The sequence below is a fragment of the Pristiophorus japonicus genome, chromosome 18 (genome assembly GCF_044704955.1).
Source record: "Pristiophorus japonicus isolate sPriJap1 chromosome 18, sPriJap1.hap1, whole genome shotgun sequence".
In the NCBI taxonomy this organism is placed as follows: Eukaryota; Metazoa; Chordata; class Chondrichthyes; family Pristiophoridae; genus Pristiophorus; species Pristiophorus japonicus.
In genome coordinates, this window is record NC_091994.1 from 3,690,990 (window position 1) to 3,713,253 (window position 22,264).

The following is a 22,264-nucleotide window of genomic DNA, read 5'->3' on the forward strand; positions in this document are numbered from 1 at the left end:
CAACGCTATATTCGCACCCGAGCCTTGCTGTCGGAAGGTTCTGATATCGACTGCAGCCAGTTACCGCTTGCGGCGGGTCAGAGGGCCGAAGGCAGAGATTCAGAAATGTGTTTCATTCCTCGACCCGGTCAGTGTTGGGACAGAATACTGCGATCTTCAGCAGGGCTGGTCAGGGGTGGTGTGATATGATATTCTCACTGCAGTCAGCGTCAGCACCCACCCCAGATTAAGATGCAGATCACAGCTCCCTCGATTCTGCACCTTAGTTCTCGACATGGAACAGCGCCTTCTCCCCCGGCACGCCCCATTACTGAACCGCATGGTATTACCAGCTTCCCCCATCAGGAACCTCCGTGCAGTCTGAGGCCAGCTGGTAATTCAGTGTCAAATTAAGCCCACTTTTGTGTGCTGTGGATTTGGAAACGAGCCAAACCCGTTTAGTCCAGACAGCAGAGAATTTCAGCTCACTGGTATGGATTGGGTTTGAAGCCCAGTGTCAGAGACGAGGGGTCATGCACAGAACGACATCATCAGCAGCCACCGCCTCCCAACCGTTTCATTTAGAAAGGACGTGTATCAAATATAGTGCCTTTCACAACTTTACAGCCAATGAAGTACTTTTGAAGTGTGGTCACTGTTGCAATGTCGGGAAACGTTATTGTAGGAGAATAAATTCATCGATTTATCAATCTGACAACGATATGGATCAAAAACATCATCGAGCCCGCTGTACAAAGAATGGGGGCCGGGGATCGGACCCCAGGCAATGCCTCGCCCCATACACGGGTGTTTTGGCCAAGTACGCTTCACCCTCCATGGCCGCCGTGCACCGACTGATCGCATTTACACACTTTTCAGACCAAACACTTTGCAACTCCAACGAGCTCTTGTGGAAAGCCTGAGAAAGGTTCTCGTTCCAAAAATAAAAAAAGGTGGGGGGGGCGGTATTGGGAGGAAGGAAGAGCGAGTCAGGGGACCAGACGTCCTGTTCAGTACAATTTGCATGATTTTAGCAGCAAAGGTTCAGCATTACTTTATCCACTAAGGGATTGAAGCATTATAATCCCCCAAATCAAGGCTATGCGCACGGGGTAATGTGCGCGTGGTGTCACACCGCGTCAATCCCTTGGCACTGTAAGCAAGGCCCTTCACTAGCTTCAGGTGTGTCGAGCCCGGGTGTTGCAAAGTGCAGCCTCTTCTCTACTCGGACTGAAGATTCCTCTCACACAGGACGCAGCGGTTCACAATTCATTCATCGTTAACCCCTCCCCACCCCCCAGCCCAAAATAAACATGACGTCACGGCTCCTTCGGAAACTTAAACATGAAGAAACGCAGAGACCGTCACGGGGGAATGGGAGGAAAGGACGAGACAAACACACGGCTTCCCCTTTAGGCAACATTTCACTGCCCGCTTTCCCTGGCAATCGGCCACTTGAATTGCATTTGGTGTTGAGGTACGGGAGAGTTACTACTTCGTAACAATGAGCACAGGCGCTCGGTATTGGGAGTATCAGCAAGAGGGTCCAGAGCAGCAGTCACAGAAACCGCCAGGTCACCTGTCGAAGCCCGCACAACAGCAATGGAGGTCTCCGTGCCGTAAGGTCGATCAGAAGCCGGGCAGAGACAGAGAGACACGCCCATAACACAGACCAGCTGGCCCGACAATGCACCACCTCGGCAGACTGTGATCCTGCATGGCCAAGGAGGTGCTAATGCAGTCGCATTTAACTCCAACTGTCCATCCATCCCTAGAACGTGCGTATCCATCAACAGGAAGCCATCAGCAGTAAGGACAAGATGCACCAGGGTAGGTTGTAGTGATGCTTGCCTCATACAGGGAGCTCCATCGCAACAGGGAGTGCCAGAGCAAGGGGAACTGTACGCAGAGCGCCAGAGCAAGGGGCACTGTACGCAGAGCAAGGGGCACTGTACGCAGAGCGCCAGAGCAAGGGGCACTGTACGCAGAGCGCCAGAGCAAGGGGCACTGTACGCAGAGCGCCAGAGCAAGGGGCACTGTACGCAGAGCGCCAGAGCAAGGGGCACTGTATGCAGAGCGCCAGAACAAGGGGCACTGTACGCAGAGCGCCAGAGCAAGGGGCACTGTACAGAGCGCCAGCGCAAGGGGCACTGTACAGAGCGCCAGAGCAAGGGGCACTGTACATAGAGGGGGTTAGGGTTGTATATAATGTGTAATTACGATAGAGGAGATGGGGCTGTGCTAAATCTGATTTATATTGAGAGGGGTCCTCAAGTTCCTTACAAATAAACTACAACACTGAACGGACTGAGCATTTGACAAACGGCGTGATGACAGACAGGAATAAAATGGACTAGTTTCACCTGCCCAGCACAGCAACAGTATTGAGCGTGTCTGCCCATTTGGCTCAATACAACTCGGTGGTCTTAACGTGACCCAGACTCCTCCCTCATTCCAGAGAACTACACGGTCGTTGGCTGCGATTTGCAAACGTCTTCCTCCTCTTCCCCCCGCCCGCTCCCCAACACTGTTACACACATCAGTGATCATTTAATCTTCCCACAATGTTTCAGAAAACCGGTCACAAGACAGTATCCCAGGGAACATCTCCTGCATTTACTGCAATCCAAATATCGGCAGACTTTACAATCCAAAAAAATCCCATGACACGGGGGGGGAGAGAGAGGGAGGGGGAACGGGAGGAGAGGGGGAGAAAAAGAGGGGGAACAGGAGAAAGGAGGGGGGGGGGGGGGGGGGGGGAGAACAGGAGAAAGAGAAGGAAAGGAGTGAGTAGGAGAGGAGGGAGTGTAGGGGCAATGCTTGAAAGTCCAGGAAAGACAGTGACTAAGCCAGAAGCAGGTGAATATTTTGTCACAATAACCCGTGTATGAGACAGCGCCCAATCTCCCACCCTCCATCTCAAATTTAGTTTTATACACGGTTATACTCTTCCTGGCTGGTGAGAACATACATTCAGACAAGCAGCAATGGTTATGGTATCTCTCTCGTTTCCTTCTCTATACTCAGTACATTCCCCCCTCCCACACCATTCGTACTGATCATGCTAAAAAAACAGCAATACATTTCTTCTGTAAAGGCAACTCAATTAAGCAGATACTGCTCTTTGAAGCCAAGTTTCCATGGTGATGTAGCACGAAGGAGATTATTTTTTCTCTGCCAAAATGCAAGCTTACTCCAAAAAAAAAGAGGCTTAGAAAAAGTTCACTATACCAGAGACAGAAGTTACAGCGTGAGATTAACATAGGAACAGCGTAACAGTCTTAAGCTTCATCGCACACTTGTCTCCAGCTTGGTGTTAAAAATTCAATGCCTGTGTTAAAATGGTGGGCAAATTAACGTTTATACAATGTGTTAGACACGAATATCGTGATTTCGAGGTTGGGATGTCAACTGTTCTGCGGTTCCTTTGCACCAAGTGCCCGAGGATTAGAATCAGCGATTTGCTAGCACTCTTAGCGTTAACTCTTGGGACTTCAAAACATTTAAAAAAAAAAAACAAACCCATACAACACGGCTTCCCTTACTTAAAAATTAAAAAAAAACAGATCCTAAAACTGAAAGTGCCCACGAGCTCAGCACACAGTCTCGACGCCAACAGTTTAACCCGTGCACTCCGCCAAGCTCTGCCCGCTGAGGGGGTCGTAGAGCGCTGTACAAATCTTGCCACGTCCGGTTAAGAGCCAAGGCTCGCCTGCTCGATCATTTCCCATCTCTCTTGTCTTCTGACGTTCTAACAGGAACTAGTGAGCGAGGCAGTGGAGGGGGGGGGGGGGGGGGGAAAGAGGGTGAAACCTTAACAGAACGACCAAAAGCAGATACTCCAAAGGAAAGGGTTCTCTTTTATGGTGAGGGCAAGGGTTATTTCAACAGTGCTGAGAAATTATACACTCTTTTACACAGTTATGTCTGCTAGTATCTAAAGACCCCGGTGCGCACGTTAGCAGCAAGTTGACCTGTGTCCAGCCTGCCGCGAGGACAAGGTTAATGACTGGTGACAGACAAGCAGAGATAACCAGGGAGGCACGAGTGGAGACACTGTGGACGATACAGATGGGTCAGATGTGCACTGCAGGATCATTGCGTTCCACACCCCGAGGCTGTGACTCCGACACTATTACACACTGTTTATTTTTAAACCACAGACTCTGCACTAGGCCCACCCAGTCTTTGCCTTCCCCGGGACCCTCTGCAGAACCTGGAGCAGCCCGATCAGTCGCCGACCGTGACTGGTCACTGCAGAGGGCTTCCGTTGGGTCCACTTGAACTCCCCCCCCCCCCCCCCCCCCCAAAAGACCATAAATTACATGTAAATAAATAAGAGGTGCTCCTATGATATACAAGTGAAGGGCTGCACGGTGGAGAGACTGTAAGACATTACATGATGAGAAGGGAAGCACTTGCGTCTTGTGGACAAGAGGACTAAGTGTCTTCGATCATGTCTTGGCTGTCTGTGCGGGCGATTTTGCGTGGTGGGGCCGAGCTCTCGCCTTCAATGTCCACTTGCTCTTGGTCCCTTTTCTTCGCTGCATTCTGCAAAAAGGAAATACCACATTATAGCGGGTGGAGACGCCCTCCAATGTGGGACTCAGCCTCATAAACCCGGGACGGGCCCAAGTTCGACTCCTGGTCTGTGCTGAATGAGCTGCTCTCACTGGGGGAACACATAAATTGGGCGCAGTACCGTTCACCCTCCCCCTGGGCTAGTTGAGCAACATGGTTTTGAAAGCTCATTCTGGTATTACTAACTTTCTTCAATTAACTTCCAAGCGTGCTATTTCTATTTAGTGTCATATGTGCTTTATTAAAAGACTTGGATTTATATAGCGCCTTACAAGACCACCGGATGTCTCAAGTTGCTTTACAGCTAATGAAGTACTTTTGAAGTGTAGTCACTGTTGTAATGTGGGAAATGCGGCAGCCGATTTGCGTACAGCAAGCTCCCACAAACAGCAATGTGATAATGACCAGATAATGTTTTTTTTAATGTTATGTTGGTTGAAAGATAAATATTGGCCAGGACATAAATATCAAGCAGGATTCCCGCTCGTAATTGCCACCCAGTGACACGTCGCAATGTCTCGGACAGGATTAACCGCACTGCCTCCCATAGTCAAATTGCCAGCCAACTCTCACTGTCTAGATTCACACATGGCTTCTGCCAGCGAGTCCCAACTCACAGGAAGTGCCACGGATAATCGCCCCACCTCTCACACACAAGCCTGCTAACCTTAAACCACACACACGGCTAACTATCAGCCAGTCGTCGCAAGTCCGCTCACCTTTTTGTCCCATTGCTGATGGAGATACCGAAGCAATATGTTGGTCTTTTCTGTCACAATGACTGCGTAAAGTGAAAAAGGGAGACCTAGAGGTCAGGTTGTTTATAAACAGTTTATTGCAATGAAACCAGATAACTGCACCACTTAAAACTCAGCGTTGCTGTGGGCTGTGCAGAGAGTTTCCAGCTCCGAACCCATATTCAAATCCAGCTAGGCTCCAGCTTTCTGGCCATGAGGCTCCCATTGGTGAAATGAGTTTGGGCCAAAACTCACATCCAGGTCGTGGTGAGCACAGGCCCCCCCCGTAGAAACCCGCTGGAGAATCACTGAGCATGAAGTGGCCGCGTCGCGAGTGGTGGGAGCTGGAACCGTTCGTCGGGGCACTCTTGTGGGGCGAGGACAGAGGCACCATGGGGGGGGGGGGGGAAAGAAGCACAGGCACAGACCCGCCTCCCATCACCGCGCAGGGGAATCACAGACACACTTCCCGTCGCCGCGCGGGGAACCACAGACACAGACCCACGTCCTGTCACTGTGCGGGGGAACCACAGGCACAGACCCACGTCCCGTCACTGTGCGGGGGAACCACAGACACAGACCCACGTCCCGTCACTGTGCGGGGGAACCACAGGCACAGACCCACGTCCCATCACCCTGCAGAGAATCACACGGTCCCGCATCCCATCACTGTACGAGCAATCGCAGAAAGACCCACGTCCCTTCACACCGTGCTACATTTCTGAAAAAGGCCAGCAAAATTGCTTCAAGCACTTACTCTGTTCCGATGGGTATTCTCGCGTTGGGAGGTACACAGATGGTCTTCTATTCTGCAAGAAAATATTGCATGTTAAACATTCATTAGAAACATACGAGATTTTAAAGTTCAGCAGTTCTTATACTCCAGGGTTAATTCCTTTCTGTGACAATTAAATCTGTGATCATCTGACGTACACACATTTCCGTCACTCAGTTGATGGTGTACGGGGTCCACGGTCAGGTCAACCTTTAATATGTACTCCATCCTACATGACGCTGTTACTACTGCGGTTCTGACAGGCCCATACACTCTAGATTGCTATCCAGCAAAATATAAATCATTTTTATGTCCACCGGGGAGAGCAGACGAGGCCTCGATTTAACGTCTCATCCGAAAGAGGGCGCCTCCGACAGTGCGGCGCTCCCTCAGTACTGCCCCTCCGACAGTGCGGCGCTCCTTCAGCACCGCCCCTCCGACAGTGCGGCGCTCCCTCAGTATTGTCCCTCCGACAGTGCGGCACTCCCTCAGTACTGCCCCTCCGACAGTGCGACGCTCCCTCAGTACTGTCCCTCCGACAGTGCGGCACTCCCTCAGTACTGCCCCTCCGACAGTGCGGCGCTCCCTCAGCACTGTCCCTCCGACAGTGCGGCGCTCCCTCAGCACTGCATTGGGAGTGTGAGTCTGGATTTATGTGCTCTAATCTCTGGAGTGAGACTTCGAACCCACAATCTTCTGATTCAAAGGTGAGGGTGCTGCCCACTGAGCCACGGCTGACACTTGATTACAGGAGGTTACAACGCTCACCATGTCTGAATACCCTGCTAGCACTCACTTGTCCTGGCTGAGGTGAGGAATGGTCACCTCGCCAAGGGACAGAGGGCATCCGCTGCCAGTGGAATCTCCAGCCGGAGATGGCGACTTCAGGAGAGGAGAGCCGAATAAAAACAGAACAAACCTTCTTGCTCTTGACAGCTGAGTGGCTTGTCAGATCCCGCTGCTCGAAGGGGACTCTGGCATTTTGTGCAAGATTTGCGATGGGTTAATGGCTCCTGGCACACAACCTGAACTAGATTAACTGAACAGCGGGAGGTCACATCTTTACAGCTCCAAACTCAATGCTGTCCTAGAGTGTACACCTAATTACCTCAGGCATGTGCAGTATAGTGTACTGTCTCGCTACTTCGCTCGCCTCATCGCCCTCACCAAGAAACCAGCACTCCGCCATGGGACAGAAGGACGGAACATCACGAAAAACTGAGCCTTGCTTTTCCACCCCAATACAGACCACAACTCAAACTGGGACTCGAATACTGCATCGGTGGTACAGAACCAGGAGCCACATCGTACTGGAAGAAGCTGCAAGCAAGTCCACGGGCAATCGGGGTTTACAGCACATGGTCCATGAGGGCGACAGCAGCTAAGAGTTATGTCAGCAAGGCCCAGGTCGGTGATTGGAGTGTGGGCAGATGCAGCAGGAGCGGTAAGAGACTTTGGAGGGACGTGATCGGGGCGCAGGAGAGGCGTGGGTTCTGGGCCTGGGGCAGTACGGACCAGCCCACACTGTGCGATATGTGTGCACACTAAGTGCATGCAGCAGAGGTCTCCAGTCGCTCTGGTTAACCCTTGCCACTGGACCAAGACCTCGCTCTGTCAAGCCCGTGTGGTGGCTGATGTGCAACGGTCACCCCACGTTAAAAAAATCCACGCACAGGCATCTTCCACCCTTGAGGATATAGTTCGGGTTCTTCATTCAAAACACCTGTGAACGCATCCTTTTTTTTGGCGTGGAAGCAAGTCATCCTCGTTTCGAGGGACTGCCTATGATGATGAGTGTACCCTTATTTAACTCGGGTTTGGTATAGTGTAACCCTAATCAACGATCTGGTTAAGCTGCGCGGCCATGCGGTGCTCTGGAGATCCCACACAGCTGCTTGCCAGCTTCACAATGGCAAAATCGCGCATGTGCGGAAATGTGAATGGGCAGCGCAGGCCACACACCCGAGAAAAATTAGAGGGAACATTGATCAGCCATGATCTTATTGAATGGCGGTGCAGGCTCGCAGGGCCGAATGGCCTGCTCCTGCACCTAATTTCTATGTTTCTAATTATCACCGGTTTAGTATACTGTACCCCCTAATTACATAGAATCATAGAAATTTACAGCACAGAAGGAGGCCATTTCGGCCCATCGTGTCCGTGCCAACCGTCAAAGAGCTATCCGGCCTAATCCCACTTTCCAGCTCTCGGTCCGTAGCCCTGTAGGTTACGGCACTTCAGGTGCACATCCAGGTACTTTTTAAATGTGGTGAGGGTTTCTGCCTCTACCACCCTTTCAGGCAGTGAGTTCCAGACCCCCACCACCCTCTGGGTGAAGAAATTTCCTCTCAACCCCCCTCTAAACCTACCAATTACTTTAAATCTATGCCCCCTGGTTGTGGACCCCTCTGCTAAGGGAAATAGGCCCTTCCTATCCACCTCTTAAACGATAAGGGGGTAAAAGGTTGTGGGGAGCGGGCGGGGAAGTGGAGCTGAGTCCATGATCAGATCAGCCATGATCTTATTGAATGGCGGAGCAGGCTCGAGGGACCGAATGGCCGACTCCTGCTCCTATTTCTTATGTTCTTATAATTGTATACACCTTAATCAGGTCTCCCCTCAGCCTCCTCTGTTCCAAACAAAACAATCCCAGCCTATCCTATGCTATCTCAGGGTTGGGGTATGCTAACCCTCTATTTACCTCAGACAGGTTTGCCCTTCTGTACCTGTGCCGTCAGTGATTAAGACGTGTAGCTGATTCATCTCAGCCTTCGACAAGTACTCACCGAAGCTTTACAAACTGAATCCGCGTGAAACCGGCTGAAGTTGCTTTCGTTATAGACCGGCAGCCCTTTCAGGAAGTCCGCCTGTAATCAGACACACAAAATAAGGAGACTGCGCTTCACTGTGATCCACTACAGTGCCCCTCTAGCCCTGCCCAACCTGGGAAAGGAACGCTAAACTTCTCAGCTCCAGTCGGGCGGGCGAGGGGGATGACTCAATGCATCTGCTGATCAGACTGACAGAGGGGAAGGGGCCGGAACAGCTCTGCCTCACTTCAAATTCTGCCCTCTTGAGCATCCCTGATTTTAATCGCTCCACCATCGGTGGCCGTGCCTTCAGTTGCCTGAGCCCCAAAAGCTCTGGAACTCCCTCCCTAAACCTCTCTGCCTCTCTTTCCTCCTTTAAGACGCTCCTTAAAACCTACCTGTCATCTGCCATAATTTCTTATGTGGCTCGGTGTCAAATTTATTGTTTTGTCTTATAACGCTCCTGTGAACACTCTTGGGGCGTTTTATTATGTTAAAGGCGCTATATAAATACAAGTCATCATTGTTCTTGCATTGGAACTGCAACCTGTGCCATTGGTTTACACCTACAGTATTCATGAGCTGGGTGGGAGGGACTGGACGGACGGACGGACGAACGAGGGAATGCAACACATTCCTGCCCAGCTAGAGACGGTCTCTGTAAGGGAGAGCCTGGAGGAGCCGGGGGTGGGGGAGGGCTGAATCTTTGTCAGACAGCGAGGGTGGTATTGGGTGGGGGAGAAAGCAGGCAACGGCAGCCTTAGAATAAGGACATTTAGGACTGAGATGAGGAGAAATTTCTTCACTCAGAGGGTGGTGAATCTTTGGAATTCTCTGCCCCAGAGGCCTGTGGAGGTTCAGTCTTTGAGTATATTCAAGACATAGATCGATAGATTTTTGCATATTAGGGGAATCAAGGGATACGGGGACAGTGCAGGAAAGTAGAGTTAAGGTAGAAGATCATCCGTGATCTTATTGAATGACGGAGCAGGCTCGAGGGGCCGAATGGCCGACTCCTTCTCCTAATTCTTATGTTCTTAGGTTCTCATAGTCTCAGCCCATCGGAGAGAGGGGCCTTTTTCAGGTGGGGCAGGCAGAGGGAGGGGAGAGCAGACCGAAGCCAAGGCCAACCTGGAAGCCGGGGAGGGGGCGTGGAGAGGCTCAAGCTGTCATCACGTGGGCGACTGCTGGGGGAGAGGAAGGGGGAGCCAAAGGCAGGAATTCATGAGGTGGGAGAGAGAACAAGTGAGTAAACAGTGGAGTTCATTGGCTCCTCTGCCTCTCTGTTGCGGCTGACTGCTGAGAGGATAAATTTAGATTGGAATCCTCTGAACCTCAGCCGATTCATGGATGGAGATGGCATTACATCAGCCACAAAATATTCAATAAAGCCTGTGTCTATGTATCATCGCAGTTTTGAAATACTTTACATAAATTTTGAGTTTTTTTTGGGAGGGAGCATCTGGTTTATAGCTGAGCGAAAATGCAACCCCCCCCCCACCCCGAATAGAATACATTCAGACCACACTGGAACCGCCCATTAAACACTGAAAACCTCCCAAACCTTCAAATACTAAATCCGATTTAAAGACTTAAGGAAACGTCAATGAAAAGACATCCCATTGTACAAAGGCACCCGGGTCTCCATTTACACAGAGAAGTGAGGAATTGTAGAACGGTTCACTCAAAATCATAGTCCAGATCCCGCAACCCCATGGAGTGAAAGTAGATTTGAACTCATTCAGTCACCAGATACTTATAGGGATTCAAAGTGGTTTCCACGGCAAGGTAGATTCTAGAGATTCCCTTAATGGTCTTCAATGGGCGTAAATGGGCACTGATTCCCCCCCCCCGAGCATAGGCTCCTACAGGCGGCACTGATTCCCTCCCAGGCACAAGCGCAAGTGATTCCCAGGATATACAGCACAGAAACAGGCCACTGGGTCCAACCAGTCCGTGCCGGCGTTTATGCTCCACTCGAGCCTCCTCCCGTCTTTCCTCATCTAAATCTATCAGCATAACCCTCTATTCCCTTCTCCTCCATATGTTTGTCCAGCCTCCCCTTAAATGCATCGATACTATTCACCTCAACCTCTCCCTGTGGCAGCGAGTTCCACATTCTCACCGCTCTCTGGGTAAAGAAGTTTCTCCTGAATTCCCCATTGGATTTCCTGGTGACGATCTTATATTGATGGCCTCTAGTTATGCTCTTCCCCACAAGTGGAAACATTCTCTCTGTATCCACTCTATCAAAACCTTTAATTACTTTAAGTTCCTCTATTAGGTCACCTCCTTAGCTTTCTCTTTCAAGAGAAAAGAGACCCAGCCTGTGCATCCTTTCCTGATATGTATACCCTCGCACTTCTGGTATCATCCTTGTAAATCTTCTCTGCACCCTCTCCAGTGCCTCTACATCCTTTTTATAATATGGTGACCAGAACTGTTTGCAGTGCTCCAAATGTGGTCTAACCGAGGTTTGATACACCTTTAGCAAAACTTCTCTACTTTTCAATTCTATCCCTCTCGAAATAAACCCTAGTGCTTGGTTTGCTTTGCTTTTTATACGGCCTGATTAACCTGCGTCAATACTTTTAGTAATTTGTGTATTTGTACTCCGAGATCACTTTGCTCTTCTACCGTTTAGATTCTTATTTTCCAACTAATATGTGACCTTCTCATTTTTCTTACCAAAATGTAATACCTCCTATTTATCTGTGTTGAAATTTATTTGCCAATTACATGCCCATTCTGCAAGTTTATTGATGTTGTCTTGTAATCTAGTGCAGGCCTCCGCCGCCCCTCCGCCAATTTGCTGTCATCCACAAATTTAGAAATTATGTTTTTGATTCCAAAATCTAAGGCCCCTATTTTCGCCACGATTGTGCGCCGTTTTTTGGCGTCCAACGGTTTTTGGCGTGAAATACTCACTTTCCAACATTCGCCAACGTTTAGACACTGGCGCCGAACATGTACGGCAGTCGGTCCGAATCAAAGCGGGATCGGGCGCCGTTTTTCTGGACTTAATCGATTTTGGCTGTCCACGGTTTCTTTCAGCACAGCGCACACTGCCCAAAAGCCCCGCAAAAAAAAAATCTGTTCACTTAAGGAATCGGCGCGACGCACAAGAGGACAGGAGCGATAAGCAATAAGAATACTCTTTTTGGAGCAAGGGAAGATGATTTCCGGGCCGAAAGGACTGCTCCCCGCCGACTTGACTCGCTGCAATCCCGGGTCGAATGACCCTTCGCCCTCCCTGCGAGTTGAGGTGCGGGAGCGCCATTCGGCCCGGGATTGCAGTGGTCTAGCGCACGGGGGGGGGCGGAGGGGTGGCCGCAGGTCTAGCTTGGTGGGGTAGCAGTCCTTTCGGGGGAGCAGGCTTCAGCTTTTCGCGCATGCCCAGAGTTTTTAGCGCAGACTTGAAGCCCCCCAGACTAACTTCGGAGAACGCAGCGCTAAATTCAAATATTTCTTTGGCGAAAGACCCGATTACTTTTTTTTTTACTGGCATAGACGTACACAAATAAATCGTACGTTAACATGTACGGCCAAAAATCCAGCAAGTGCAAAATAGGGGCCTAAATCATTAATATAAATTGTGACCAGCAGTGGTCCCAGCACTGATCCTTGTGGAACACCACGACCCACCTTCTGCTCCTGTGATTGGTTACCCTTTACCTCTACTCTCTGCTTTCTGTCTTGAAGCCAGCTAGCGATCCATTCTGCACTTTTTCCCTGACTCTGCATTCTCTGATCTTATTCATTAGTCTATTATATGGCACCTTATCAAAAGCCTTTTGGAAATATTACATCTTCTGCATTACCAGTATTACCTCTTCAAATAACTCACTGAGGTTGGTCAGGCAGGACTTTCCCTTTTGAAATCCATGCTGACTATTCATTATTATATTTTTGGTTTCCAGATGTTATAAGGTTATGAGGGGGATTGTCAGAATGCTGAGGCGCTGTTTCTTCTGGCTGGTGAGTCTAAAACTAGGGGGCATGGTCTCAGGATAAGGGGTCGACCATTTAAGCCTGAGATGAGGAGGAATTTCTTCTCTCTGAGGATTGTGAATCTTTGGAATTCTCTGCCTCAGAGGGCTGTGGATGCTCAGTCGTTGAGTATATTCAAGGTTGGGATCAATAGAAAATAGGTGCAGGAGTAGGCCATTCGGCCCTTCGAGCCTGCACCGCCATTCAGTAAGATCATGGCTGATCATTCACCTCAGTACCCCTTTCCTGCTTTCTCTTCATATTCTTTGATCCCTTTAGCCGTAAGGGCCATATCTAACTCCCTCTTGGATAGATTTTGGGATACGAGAGGAATCCTGGGATATGGAGATCGAGCGGGAAAGTGGAGTTAAGCTCGAAGATCAGCCATGATCTTAATGAATGGCTCAAGGGGCCAAATGGCCTACTCCTGCTCCTAATTATTATTTCCTTTAGTTGTGATTCAATTGTTTTTCTTACCACCGTGTTAAGCTGATTGGTATTACATTAGCTATCCGCCATTCCTCGGGCACTACACCTTTTTCTAACGAATTATTAAGAGTGTTCTGCTATATCTTTCCTAGATTCTTTTAAAGCTCAGATGTAATCTGTCCGGACCAACAGTTTTATCCTCTTGTTTGTTTGATTAGTTTATTAAATATTTCAACTCTTTTTGTTCTAAATGCAGTTATATTATTTCTAATCTCATCTCCCAATGTCATGTTTACCTGATCTGTCTCCCTGGTAAATACTGAAACAAAGCAATTATTTAATATTTCTGCCATTTCACTCTTGCTGCCTGTTCTGCCTATCCCTTAGTGCCCCTATTCCCATCCTGTCTTTCCTTTTTTTATTTAACTTGAGGAAGGACATTCTTGCTATTGAGGGAGTGCAGCGAAGGTTCACCAGACTGATTCCCGGGATGGCGGGACTGACCTATCAAGAAAGACTGGATCAACTGGGCTTGCATTCACTGGAGTTCAGAAGAATGAGAGGGGACCTCATAGAAACGTTTAAAATTCTGATGGGTTTAGACAGGTTAGATGCAGGAAGAATGTTCCCAATGTTGGGGAAGTCCAGAACCAGGGGTCACAGTCTAAGGATAAGGGGTAAGCCATTTAGGACCGAGATGAGGAGAAACTTCTTCACCCAGAGAGTGGTGAACCTGTGGAATTCTCTACCACAGAAAGTTGTTGAGGCCAATTCACTAAATATATTCAAAAAGGAGTTAAATGAAGTCCTTACTACTAGGAGAATCAAGGGGTATGGCAAGAAAGCAGGAATGGGGTACTGAAGTTGCATGTTCAGCCATGAACTCATTGAATGGCGGTGCAGGCTAGAAGGGCCGAATGGCCTACTCCTGCACCTATTTTCTATGTTCCCGTGGAATATTTTACTATTTTGTTTTACGTTCCTTGATAATTTAATTTCATAGTTCCTCTTTGCATTTCTAATTGTTTTACTTCTCTCCTAATCGCTTCGTATTCTCCCTTATTATGCTCTCCCCTGCTGTCCATGTACTTAGTGTATGCGTCTGTCCTCGCAGGGGATTCTCCGTCAATGTTCTCGATCAGGCCAATGTCCCCAGCATTGAAGCACTGACCACACTCGACCAGCTCCAATGGCCGGGCCGCATTGTCTCCCAAAGCAAGCGCTCTACTCAGAGAACTCCTACACAGCAAGCGAGCCCAGGTGGGCAGAGGAAACATTTCAAGGACACCCTCAAAGCCTCCCTGATAAAATGCAACATACCCACCGACACCTGGGAGTCCCTGGCCAAAGACCGTCCTAAGTGGAGGAAGTGCATCTGGGCGGGCACTGAGCACCTCGGGTTTCGTCACCGAGAGCCTGCAGAAAATAAGCGCAGGCAGCGGAAGGAGCGTGCAGCAAACCAGACTCCCCACCCACCCTTTCCTTTAACCACTGTCTGTCCCACCTGTGACAGAGACTGTAATTCCCGTATTGGACTGTTCAGTCACCTGAGAACTCAGTTTGAGTGGAAGCAAGTCTTCCTCGATTTCGAGGGACTGCCTATGATGATGATGATGATGATAGTGTATGCATCTTTCCTTAGCCTCAATTTTTCCCTCATGTCTTTATTCATCCATGGTGTCTCATTAATGTTTAGCTTGTTTTTTTTTTAGCAGAATATATTTTTCCTGGACTCCGTTTTAAATGTTTCCCATTGCTCTTCTACATCATTTTGTTTGCCAATATTGTTCACCATTTTATTTTCCCAAGTTCTATTCTCAGCCCCTCAAAATTGGCTTTTCTCCAATCTCTTACCCTGGTCTTCTTCATACTTATGTCCTTCTCAATTATCTTAAATGCATATTATATTATGGTCACTATTGCCTAGATGTTCCCCTACTTTTACTTCTCTTATTTGCTCTGGTTTAGTCCCCATTACTAGATCCAGTAGCGAATCCTCTCTTGTTGGGTTTCTTACACATTAGGTTAGAGTGAGTCCAGTACACAAAGTAGGAACTTATTCCCTTATCCCCTTTACCTACCTCTTCAGGCTAATTAATTTGAGTAGTTGAAATCCCCCATGATTATTAGTCGATGTTTTTTTACTCATTTCCCTAACTTGCTTGCTTATTTCTTCCTCCACCTCCCTTCCACTATTAGGTGGTCCGTAAACTACCCCTATTAGTGTGATTGATCCTTTATTATCTTTTATCTTTAGCCACATGGATTCTAATTCTGCCTTACTGATGGCTGCGTCACTTTTTCTACTACCATTGTTCTCATCATCATCATAGGCAGTCCCTCGGAATCGAGGAAGACTTGCTTCCACTCCAAAAGTGAGTTCTCTGGTGGCTGAACAGTCCAACACGAGAGCCATAGACCCTGTTACAGATGGGACAGACATTCGTCGAGGGAAGGGGGGAGGTGGCACTGATTTACCACACACTCTTTCCGCTGCCTGCGCCTGACCTTTTCACGCTCGTGGCGTTGAGATTCGAAGAGCCTAATGCCCTCCCGCATGCATTTTCTCCACCTAGGGCGGTCTTCGACTAGGGTCTCCCGGGTATCAGTCGCACTTCACCAGGGAGGCTTCAAGGGTGTCCTTGTAACGTTTCCGCTGTCTACCTTTGGCTCGTTTGCCATTAAGGAGCTCCACATAGAGCAATTGCTTAGGGAGTCTCGGGTCTGGCATTCAGACGAAGTGGCCTGGCCAGCGGAGCCTGGGCGAGGACACTGATGTTGGTGCATCTGTCCTCCCAGGGGATTTGCAGGATCTTGCGGAGACATCTTTGGTGATATATCTCCAGCGACTTGATGTGTCTTCTGTACATCGTCCATGCCTCCGATCCATACAGGAGGGCGGGTATTACTACAGTCCTGTAGACCATGAGCTTGGTGGTAGGTTTGAGGGCCTGATATTCAAACACTCTTTTCCTTAGGCGGCCGAAGGCCTCAAGCAATAACCGAACTCGGGAGCTACAAAGAGCTCAAGGCTGAGGTCCAACAAAAGGAACAGGTGGTGGATGGAGAAAGCGCAGGTGATACAACAACTAGCCGACAGCCATGACACGAGAGGATTCTTCATTGTAGTCAAGGCCACCTACGGTCCAAACTCCCAAGACCCCACCCCACCCCATTCCTGGCCAAGAACGGGGAAACACTCATCAAGAACACCGAGGCTGTCAGGGCCCGCTGGAAGGAGCACTTTGAAGATCTCCTCAGTCGAGACTCTGCCTTTGACTCGAATGTTCTCAACTCCATCTCGCAGCATGCAACCCGCCACCACCTCAGTGAAACTCCAACGTTGCACGAGGTAGGCAAAGCCATAAAATAGCTCAAAAGTAACAAAACTGCGGGTACAGTTGGAATTCCTGCTGAGGCGCTAAAATATGGCGGAGAGGCACTGTTGGCGCAGATACATAATCTCATTCCTCTCATTTGGTGGGAGGAGAGCATGCCGGGAGATCTCAGCGTTGCAGTGATCGTGACCATTTTTTAAAAAGGGGAATAAATCCGACTGCGGCAACTACAGGGGAATGTCCCTGCTGTCAACCACTGAGAAGGTTGTCGCTAGAGTTCTCCTCAACCACCTTCCCCCTGCGGCCGAGGAGCTACTCCCGGAGTCACACTGCGGATTTCGTCTCCTACAGGGCACAACAGACATGATCTTTGCAGCACGACAACTGCAGGAAAAATGCAGGGAGCAGCGCCTGCCCTTATACATGGCCTTTTTTGATCATACAAAGGCCTTTGCCACTGTCGACCGTGAAGGCTTATGGAGCGTCCTCCTCTGTTTTGGATGCCCCCGAAAGTTTGTCAACATCCTTCGCCTGCTGCATGATGACATGCAGGCCGTGATCCTTACCAACGGATCCATTACAGACCCAATCCACGTCCGGACCGAGGTCAAACAGGGCTGCGTCATCGCTCCAACGGTCTTCTCAATCTACCATTGTTATGCCCAATAAGTACAGCTACACCACCACCCCTTTTTCCCTTTCAAACTTTTCTAAATATGTTGTACCCTGCAATGTTTAATTCCCAGTCCTGATTTTTCAGTAGCCAAATTTCTGATTCCTCGCAATGCATTACTGCCTCCAGTTCCCATGTTTTAATGCAGACACTGTGTGCAATGCTGTACAGGCAGTATAACTCATTTTTAGCAGCAGTTCCTCTCACTTCATTTTTATATAATCCTGTTCTTTATTCCCTGGCCATCTACCTCCTCCCTTAATTTCGCCTCTCCTTTGCTCTCCTTTCCTATTTTGTTCATATTTAGGCTAGTTTAATCTCTTGTAGATCCCTTGTTACAAATGCTTTGTGCCTTTGATTTTAACTTTTCACCATTATTCCCTGCTATTACCTTATTCGCTGATCCACTATTACAGTTACACTCTCTGTCTCTCCCTGTCGCATTTTGCATATTTTTACCCAAATCGCTATGCTGCTCCAGTGCCTTGCCCTTTCTCTTTAGATTTCTGAATCTCCCCTCACCTGCAGAACAGGGAAATTACAGAGACGTTGAACAAATATTTTCTATCGGTCTTCACGGTAGAAGACACAAAGAACATCCCAATAGTGGATAATTAAGGGGCTATAAGCAGGGAGGAACTTAATGCAATCACTAATGAAGGAGTACTAGGTACAATAATGGGACTAAAGGCAGACAAGTCCCCGAGACCTGATGGCTTACATGCTAGGGTCCGAAGAGAAGTGGTTGCAGAGATAGAGGATGCATTGGTTGTAAACTACCAAAATTCCCTGGATTCTGGAGCGGTCCCAGCAGATTTGAAAACCGCAAATGTAACACCCCTATTTAAAAAAGGAGGCAGACAAAAAGCAGGAAACTATAGACCAGTTAGCCTAACATCTGTCATTGGGAAAATGCTGGAGTCCATTATTAAGAAAGCAGTAGCAGGACATTTGGAAAAGCATGATTCAATCAGGCAGAGTCAGCATGGTTTTATGAAAGAGAAATCATGTTTGACAAATTTGCTGGAGTTCTTTGAGGATGTAACAAGCAGGGTGGATAAGGGGGAACCAGTGGATGTGATGTATTTGGATTTCCAGAAGCCATTCTATAAGGTGCCACATAAAAGGTTGTTGCACGAGATAAAAGTTCACAGGGTTGGGGGTAATATACTAGCATGGATAGAGGATTGGTTAACTAACAGAAAACAGAGAGTCGGGATAAATGGATCATTTTCTGGTTAGCAAACAGTGACTAGTGGGGTGCCATAGGGATCGGTGCTGGGGCCTCAACTATTTACAATCTATATCTGACTTGGATGAAGGGACCGAGTGTAATGTAGCCAAATTTGTTGATGATACAAAGATGGATGGGAAAGCAAATTGCAAGGAGGACACAGAAAATCTGCAAAGGGATATAGACAGGCTCAGTGAGTGGGCAAAAATTTGGCAGATGGAGTATAATGTGGTAAATGTGAGGTTATCCACTTTGGCAAAAATAGAAAAGCAAATTATAATTTAAATGGAGAAAAATTGCAAGTACTGCAATAGAGAGAGACCTGGGGGTCCTGGTGCATGAAACAAAAATGTTTGTATGCAGATACAGCAAGTAATCAGGAAGGCAAATGGATGTTAGCCTTTATTGCAAGGGGGATAGAGTATAAAAGCACAGTTGCTACAACTGTACAGGGTATTGGTGAGGCCTCACCTGGAGTACTGCGTACAGTTTTGGTCTCCGTACTTAAGGATATACTTGTATTGGAGGCTGTTCAGAGAAGGCTCACTAGGTTGATTCCGGAGATGAGGGGGTTGACTTATGAGGATAGGTTGAGTAGGTTGGGCCTATACACATTGGAGTTCAGAAGAATGAGAGGTGATCTTATTGAACCTTATAAGATAATGAGGGGGCTCGACAAGGTGGATGCAGAGAGGATATTTCCACTCATAGGGGAAACTAAAACTAGGAGACATAGTCTGAGACTAAGGGGCTGCCCATTGAAAACTGAGATGAGGAGAAATTTCCTCTGAGGGTTGTAAATCTGTGGAATTCTCTGCTCCAGAGAGCTGTAGAGGCTGGGTCATTGAAAAAATTTAAGGTGGAGATAGACAGATTTTTGAGTGATAAGGGAATAAAGGGTTATGGGGAGCGGGCGGGGAAGTGGAGCTGAGTCCGTGATCAGATCAGCCATGATCTTATTGAATGGCGGAGCAGGCTCGAGGGGCCAAATGGCCGACTCCTGCTCCTATTTCTTATGACCCCTCCCGCCCACCCCCCACACCGCTTTTCCGTTTAAAGCCCTAGTTATTTGATTCACCAGGACACTGGTCCCAGCCCGGTTTAAGTTGGGTCCAGCCCTGTGGAACAACTCCCTCTATTCCCCATTCTGGTGCCAGTGCCCCAGAAATTGAAAGCCCTCCCTCCCACACCACTCTTTGATCTGCTTTTCCCCATGCAGTTTGCACATATCTCAGATAACAAGCCAGAGATTATTCCTTTGAGATTCTATGTTTTAATTTGGACTCTAGCTGTTAAAATTCTCTCAGCAGAACCTCATTCTTAGTTCTACCTGTGTTGTTGGTTCCTGCGTGGGCCACGACAACTGGATTCCCCACCCCCACACCAAATTCTTAACCCTGGCATCAGGCAGGCAACACACCCTTCGGAACTCCCAGTTGTGGCCGCAGACAACAGTACCTATCCCCTGACTATACTGTCTCTCACCATTGCAACATTCCTTTTCACTCCACGACACTTGGATGGTCCCCTGTACGACGGTGCAGTGGTCAGTTTGCTCATCCACGCAGGCAGCGAGAACCTCATAGCCTGTTGGATAAGGGCAAAGGCCGAGGCTCCTCCAATACTGCACCTGGGGTCCCCTGACCTGCCTTGAGTCGCAGTCACACCCCCTGCCCCTGACCACTACCTAACCCAGGGGTTTGCAAGATTCCCTTCTGAGCGCAGGTGGAACAGGGCACCGAGACCTGCCGAAGCACAGCCAGGTATCAGACCCACGCGAAGAGTCACACTCTGGAAAAAGAACCCCTCAATGGTGCAGTGCAAAGGGTTTGCCGTACCAGTGCAAAGGGTTTGCCGTACCAGTGCACTGCGTCAACATCTAGGACCAGAGATTGCCACTGTGTCTAAGTGAAACAAAAATTGCTCATACCAACAAAGATTAAAGACCACAATCAATCCTGCATGTAATACATCACAATGGATTTCCAAAAGAGCTGTATAACACTGGGGTACAGTACTGGTGTGTACAGGTCTGTCACTGTATAACACTGGGGTACAGTACTGGTGGGTACAGGTCGGTCACTGTATAACACTGGGGTACAGTACTGGTGTGTACAGGTCTGTCACTGTATAACACGGGTACAGTACTGTTGGGTACAGGTCTGTCACTGTATAACATTGGGGTACAGTACTGGTGGGTACAGGTCTGTCACTGTATAACACTGGGGTACAGTACTGGTGGGTACAGGTCTGTCACTGTATAACACTGGGGTACAGTACTGGTGGGTACAGGTCTGTCACTGTATAACACTGGGGTACAGTACTGGTGGGTACAGGTCTATCACTGTATAATACTGGGGTACAGTACTGGTGGGTACAGGTCTGTCACTGTATAACACTGGGTACAGTACTGGTGGGTACAGGTCTGTCACGGTATAACACTGGGGTACAGTGCTGGTAGTTCTGTCGCTGTATAACACCCGAGCCCCCCAACCTCAGTCATTCCCTCTGCGCACATATACCCCGATAGTCTATGCTCCCCTCTCATGCTCACCTATTCCTCCGTTATCCGCACTCACTGTTCCCTCTCCCCCACACTCCCTCATCCCCTTTCACCCTCTCCCCATCCCACGCCTCTGCTCCAACCTTTCTCCCTCCCCTCCACCCATCCCCGCCCACACCAGTCCCATTCCCTCCCCCACCTCTCATGGCACCTCCCCCAACACTTCTCCCTCCCCCCCCACCCTCTCTCTCCCTACCCACCCCACCCCTCTCTCTCCCACCACCCTCTCTTCTCCCCCACCCCTTTCTCTCCCCCACACTCCCCTCTCACCTCTCCCCCCTCCCCTCGCTCTTCCACCCTCCCCTCGCTCTTCCACCCCTCTCCCCCCCACCCTCCTCCTCTCTCCCCAACCCCCTCCTCTCTCCCCCACCTCCCTCCCCTCCCCCCCACCCCTCTCTCTCCCTCCCTCCCCCCCCCCAACCCTCTCTCTCCCTCCCTCCCCCCCCACTCCTCCCCTCCCCTCCCTCCCCCACCCCACCCCTCTCCCTCCCCCACCCTCCCCCCACACACCTCTCCCTCCCTCTCCCCCACCCCTCTCTTCCCCCACACACACACACCTCTCCCCACCCCCTCTCTCTCCCCCAACACACACCTCTCTTCCCCCCCCACCCCACACCTCTCCCCCTCCAAACCTCTCCCCGCCCCCCAACCCTCTCTCTCTCTCTCCTCTCCCTCCCCCCCCTCTCTCTCCTCCTCGCCCAACCCCCTCTCTCTCTCTCTCTCTCCCCTCCCCCAACCCAACTCTCTCTCTCTCCCCCCCCAACCCATCCTCTCCCCCCTCCCCCCCACCCCTCCTCTCTCCCCCCCACCCCTCTCTCTCCCCCCACCCACTCTCTCTCTCCCCCCACCCCTCTCCTCCCCATCCCACCCATCCCCCCAACCCCACACTCTTCCCCCCCCCCACAACCCCCACCATCTCCCCCTCCCAACCGCCACCCTCCCTCTCCCCCCCCAACCCCCGCCCTCCCTCTCCCCCCAAACTTCCCTCTCCCCCCCAACCCCCACCCCTTCTCTCCCCCCCCCCCCCTCTCTCTCTCCCCCCCCCACCCCTCTCTCTCTCCCCCCCCCCTCTCTCTCCCCCCCATCCCTCTCTCTCTCCTCCCCCCCCCATCCCTCTCTCCTCTCTCTCTCTCCCCCGATCCCTCTCTCTCCCCC

At 49.7% G+C, this 22,264-nt stretch overlaps 1 protein-coding gene across 1 annotated transcript; it reads right to left on the bottom strand.

The window, feature by feature from the left end:
- Positions 1 to 4,275: 4,275 nt before the first annotated feature.
- Positions 4,276 to 17,265, bottom strand: dda1 (DET1 and DDB1 associated 1). Its single transcript, XM_070861069.1, has 5 exons — positions 17,206 to 17,265; positions 8,859 to 8,939; positions 6,055 to 6,106; positions 5,280 to 5,341; positions 4,276 to 4,530 (listed from the first exon to the last, which is right to left on the bottom strand). The coding sequence occupies exons 1-5, from the start codon at positions 17,263 to 17,265 to the stop codon at positions 4,420 to 4,422; spliced, it is 366 nt and encodes a 121-aa protein (XP_070717170.1). The 3' UTR covers positions 4,276 to 4,419.
- Positions 17,266 to 22,264: the final 4,999 nt, after the last annotated feature.

Excerpts from the sequence above, each read along its gene's own strand:
- dda1 (XM_070861069.1), bottom strand. The coding sequence starts at position 17,265 with ATGACGCAGCCCTGTTTGACCTCGGTCCGGACGTGGATTGGGTCTGTA. Across the intron at positions 6,107-8,858 it reads ATTCAGTTTGTAAAGCTTCG|AATAGAAGACCATCTGTGTA; the intron begins GTGAGTACTTGT and ends ATTTTCTTGCAG. Across the intron at positions 4,531-5,279 it reads ATCAGCAATGGGACAAAAAG|AATGCAGCGAAGAAAAGGGA; the intron begins GTGAGCGGACTT and ends TCCTTTTTGCAG.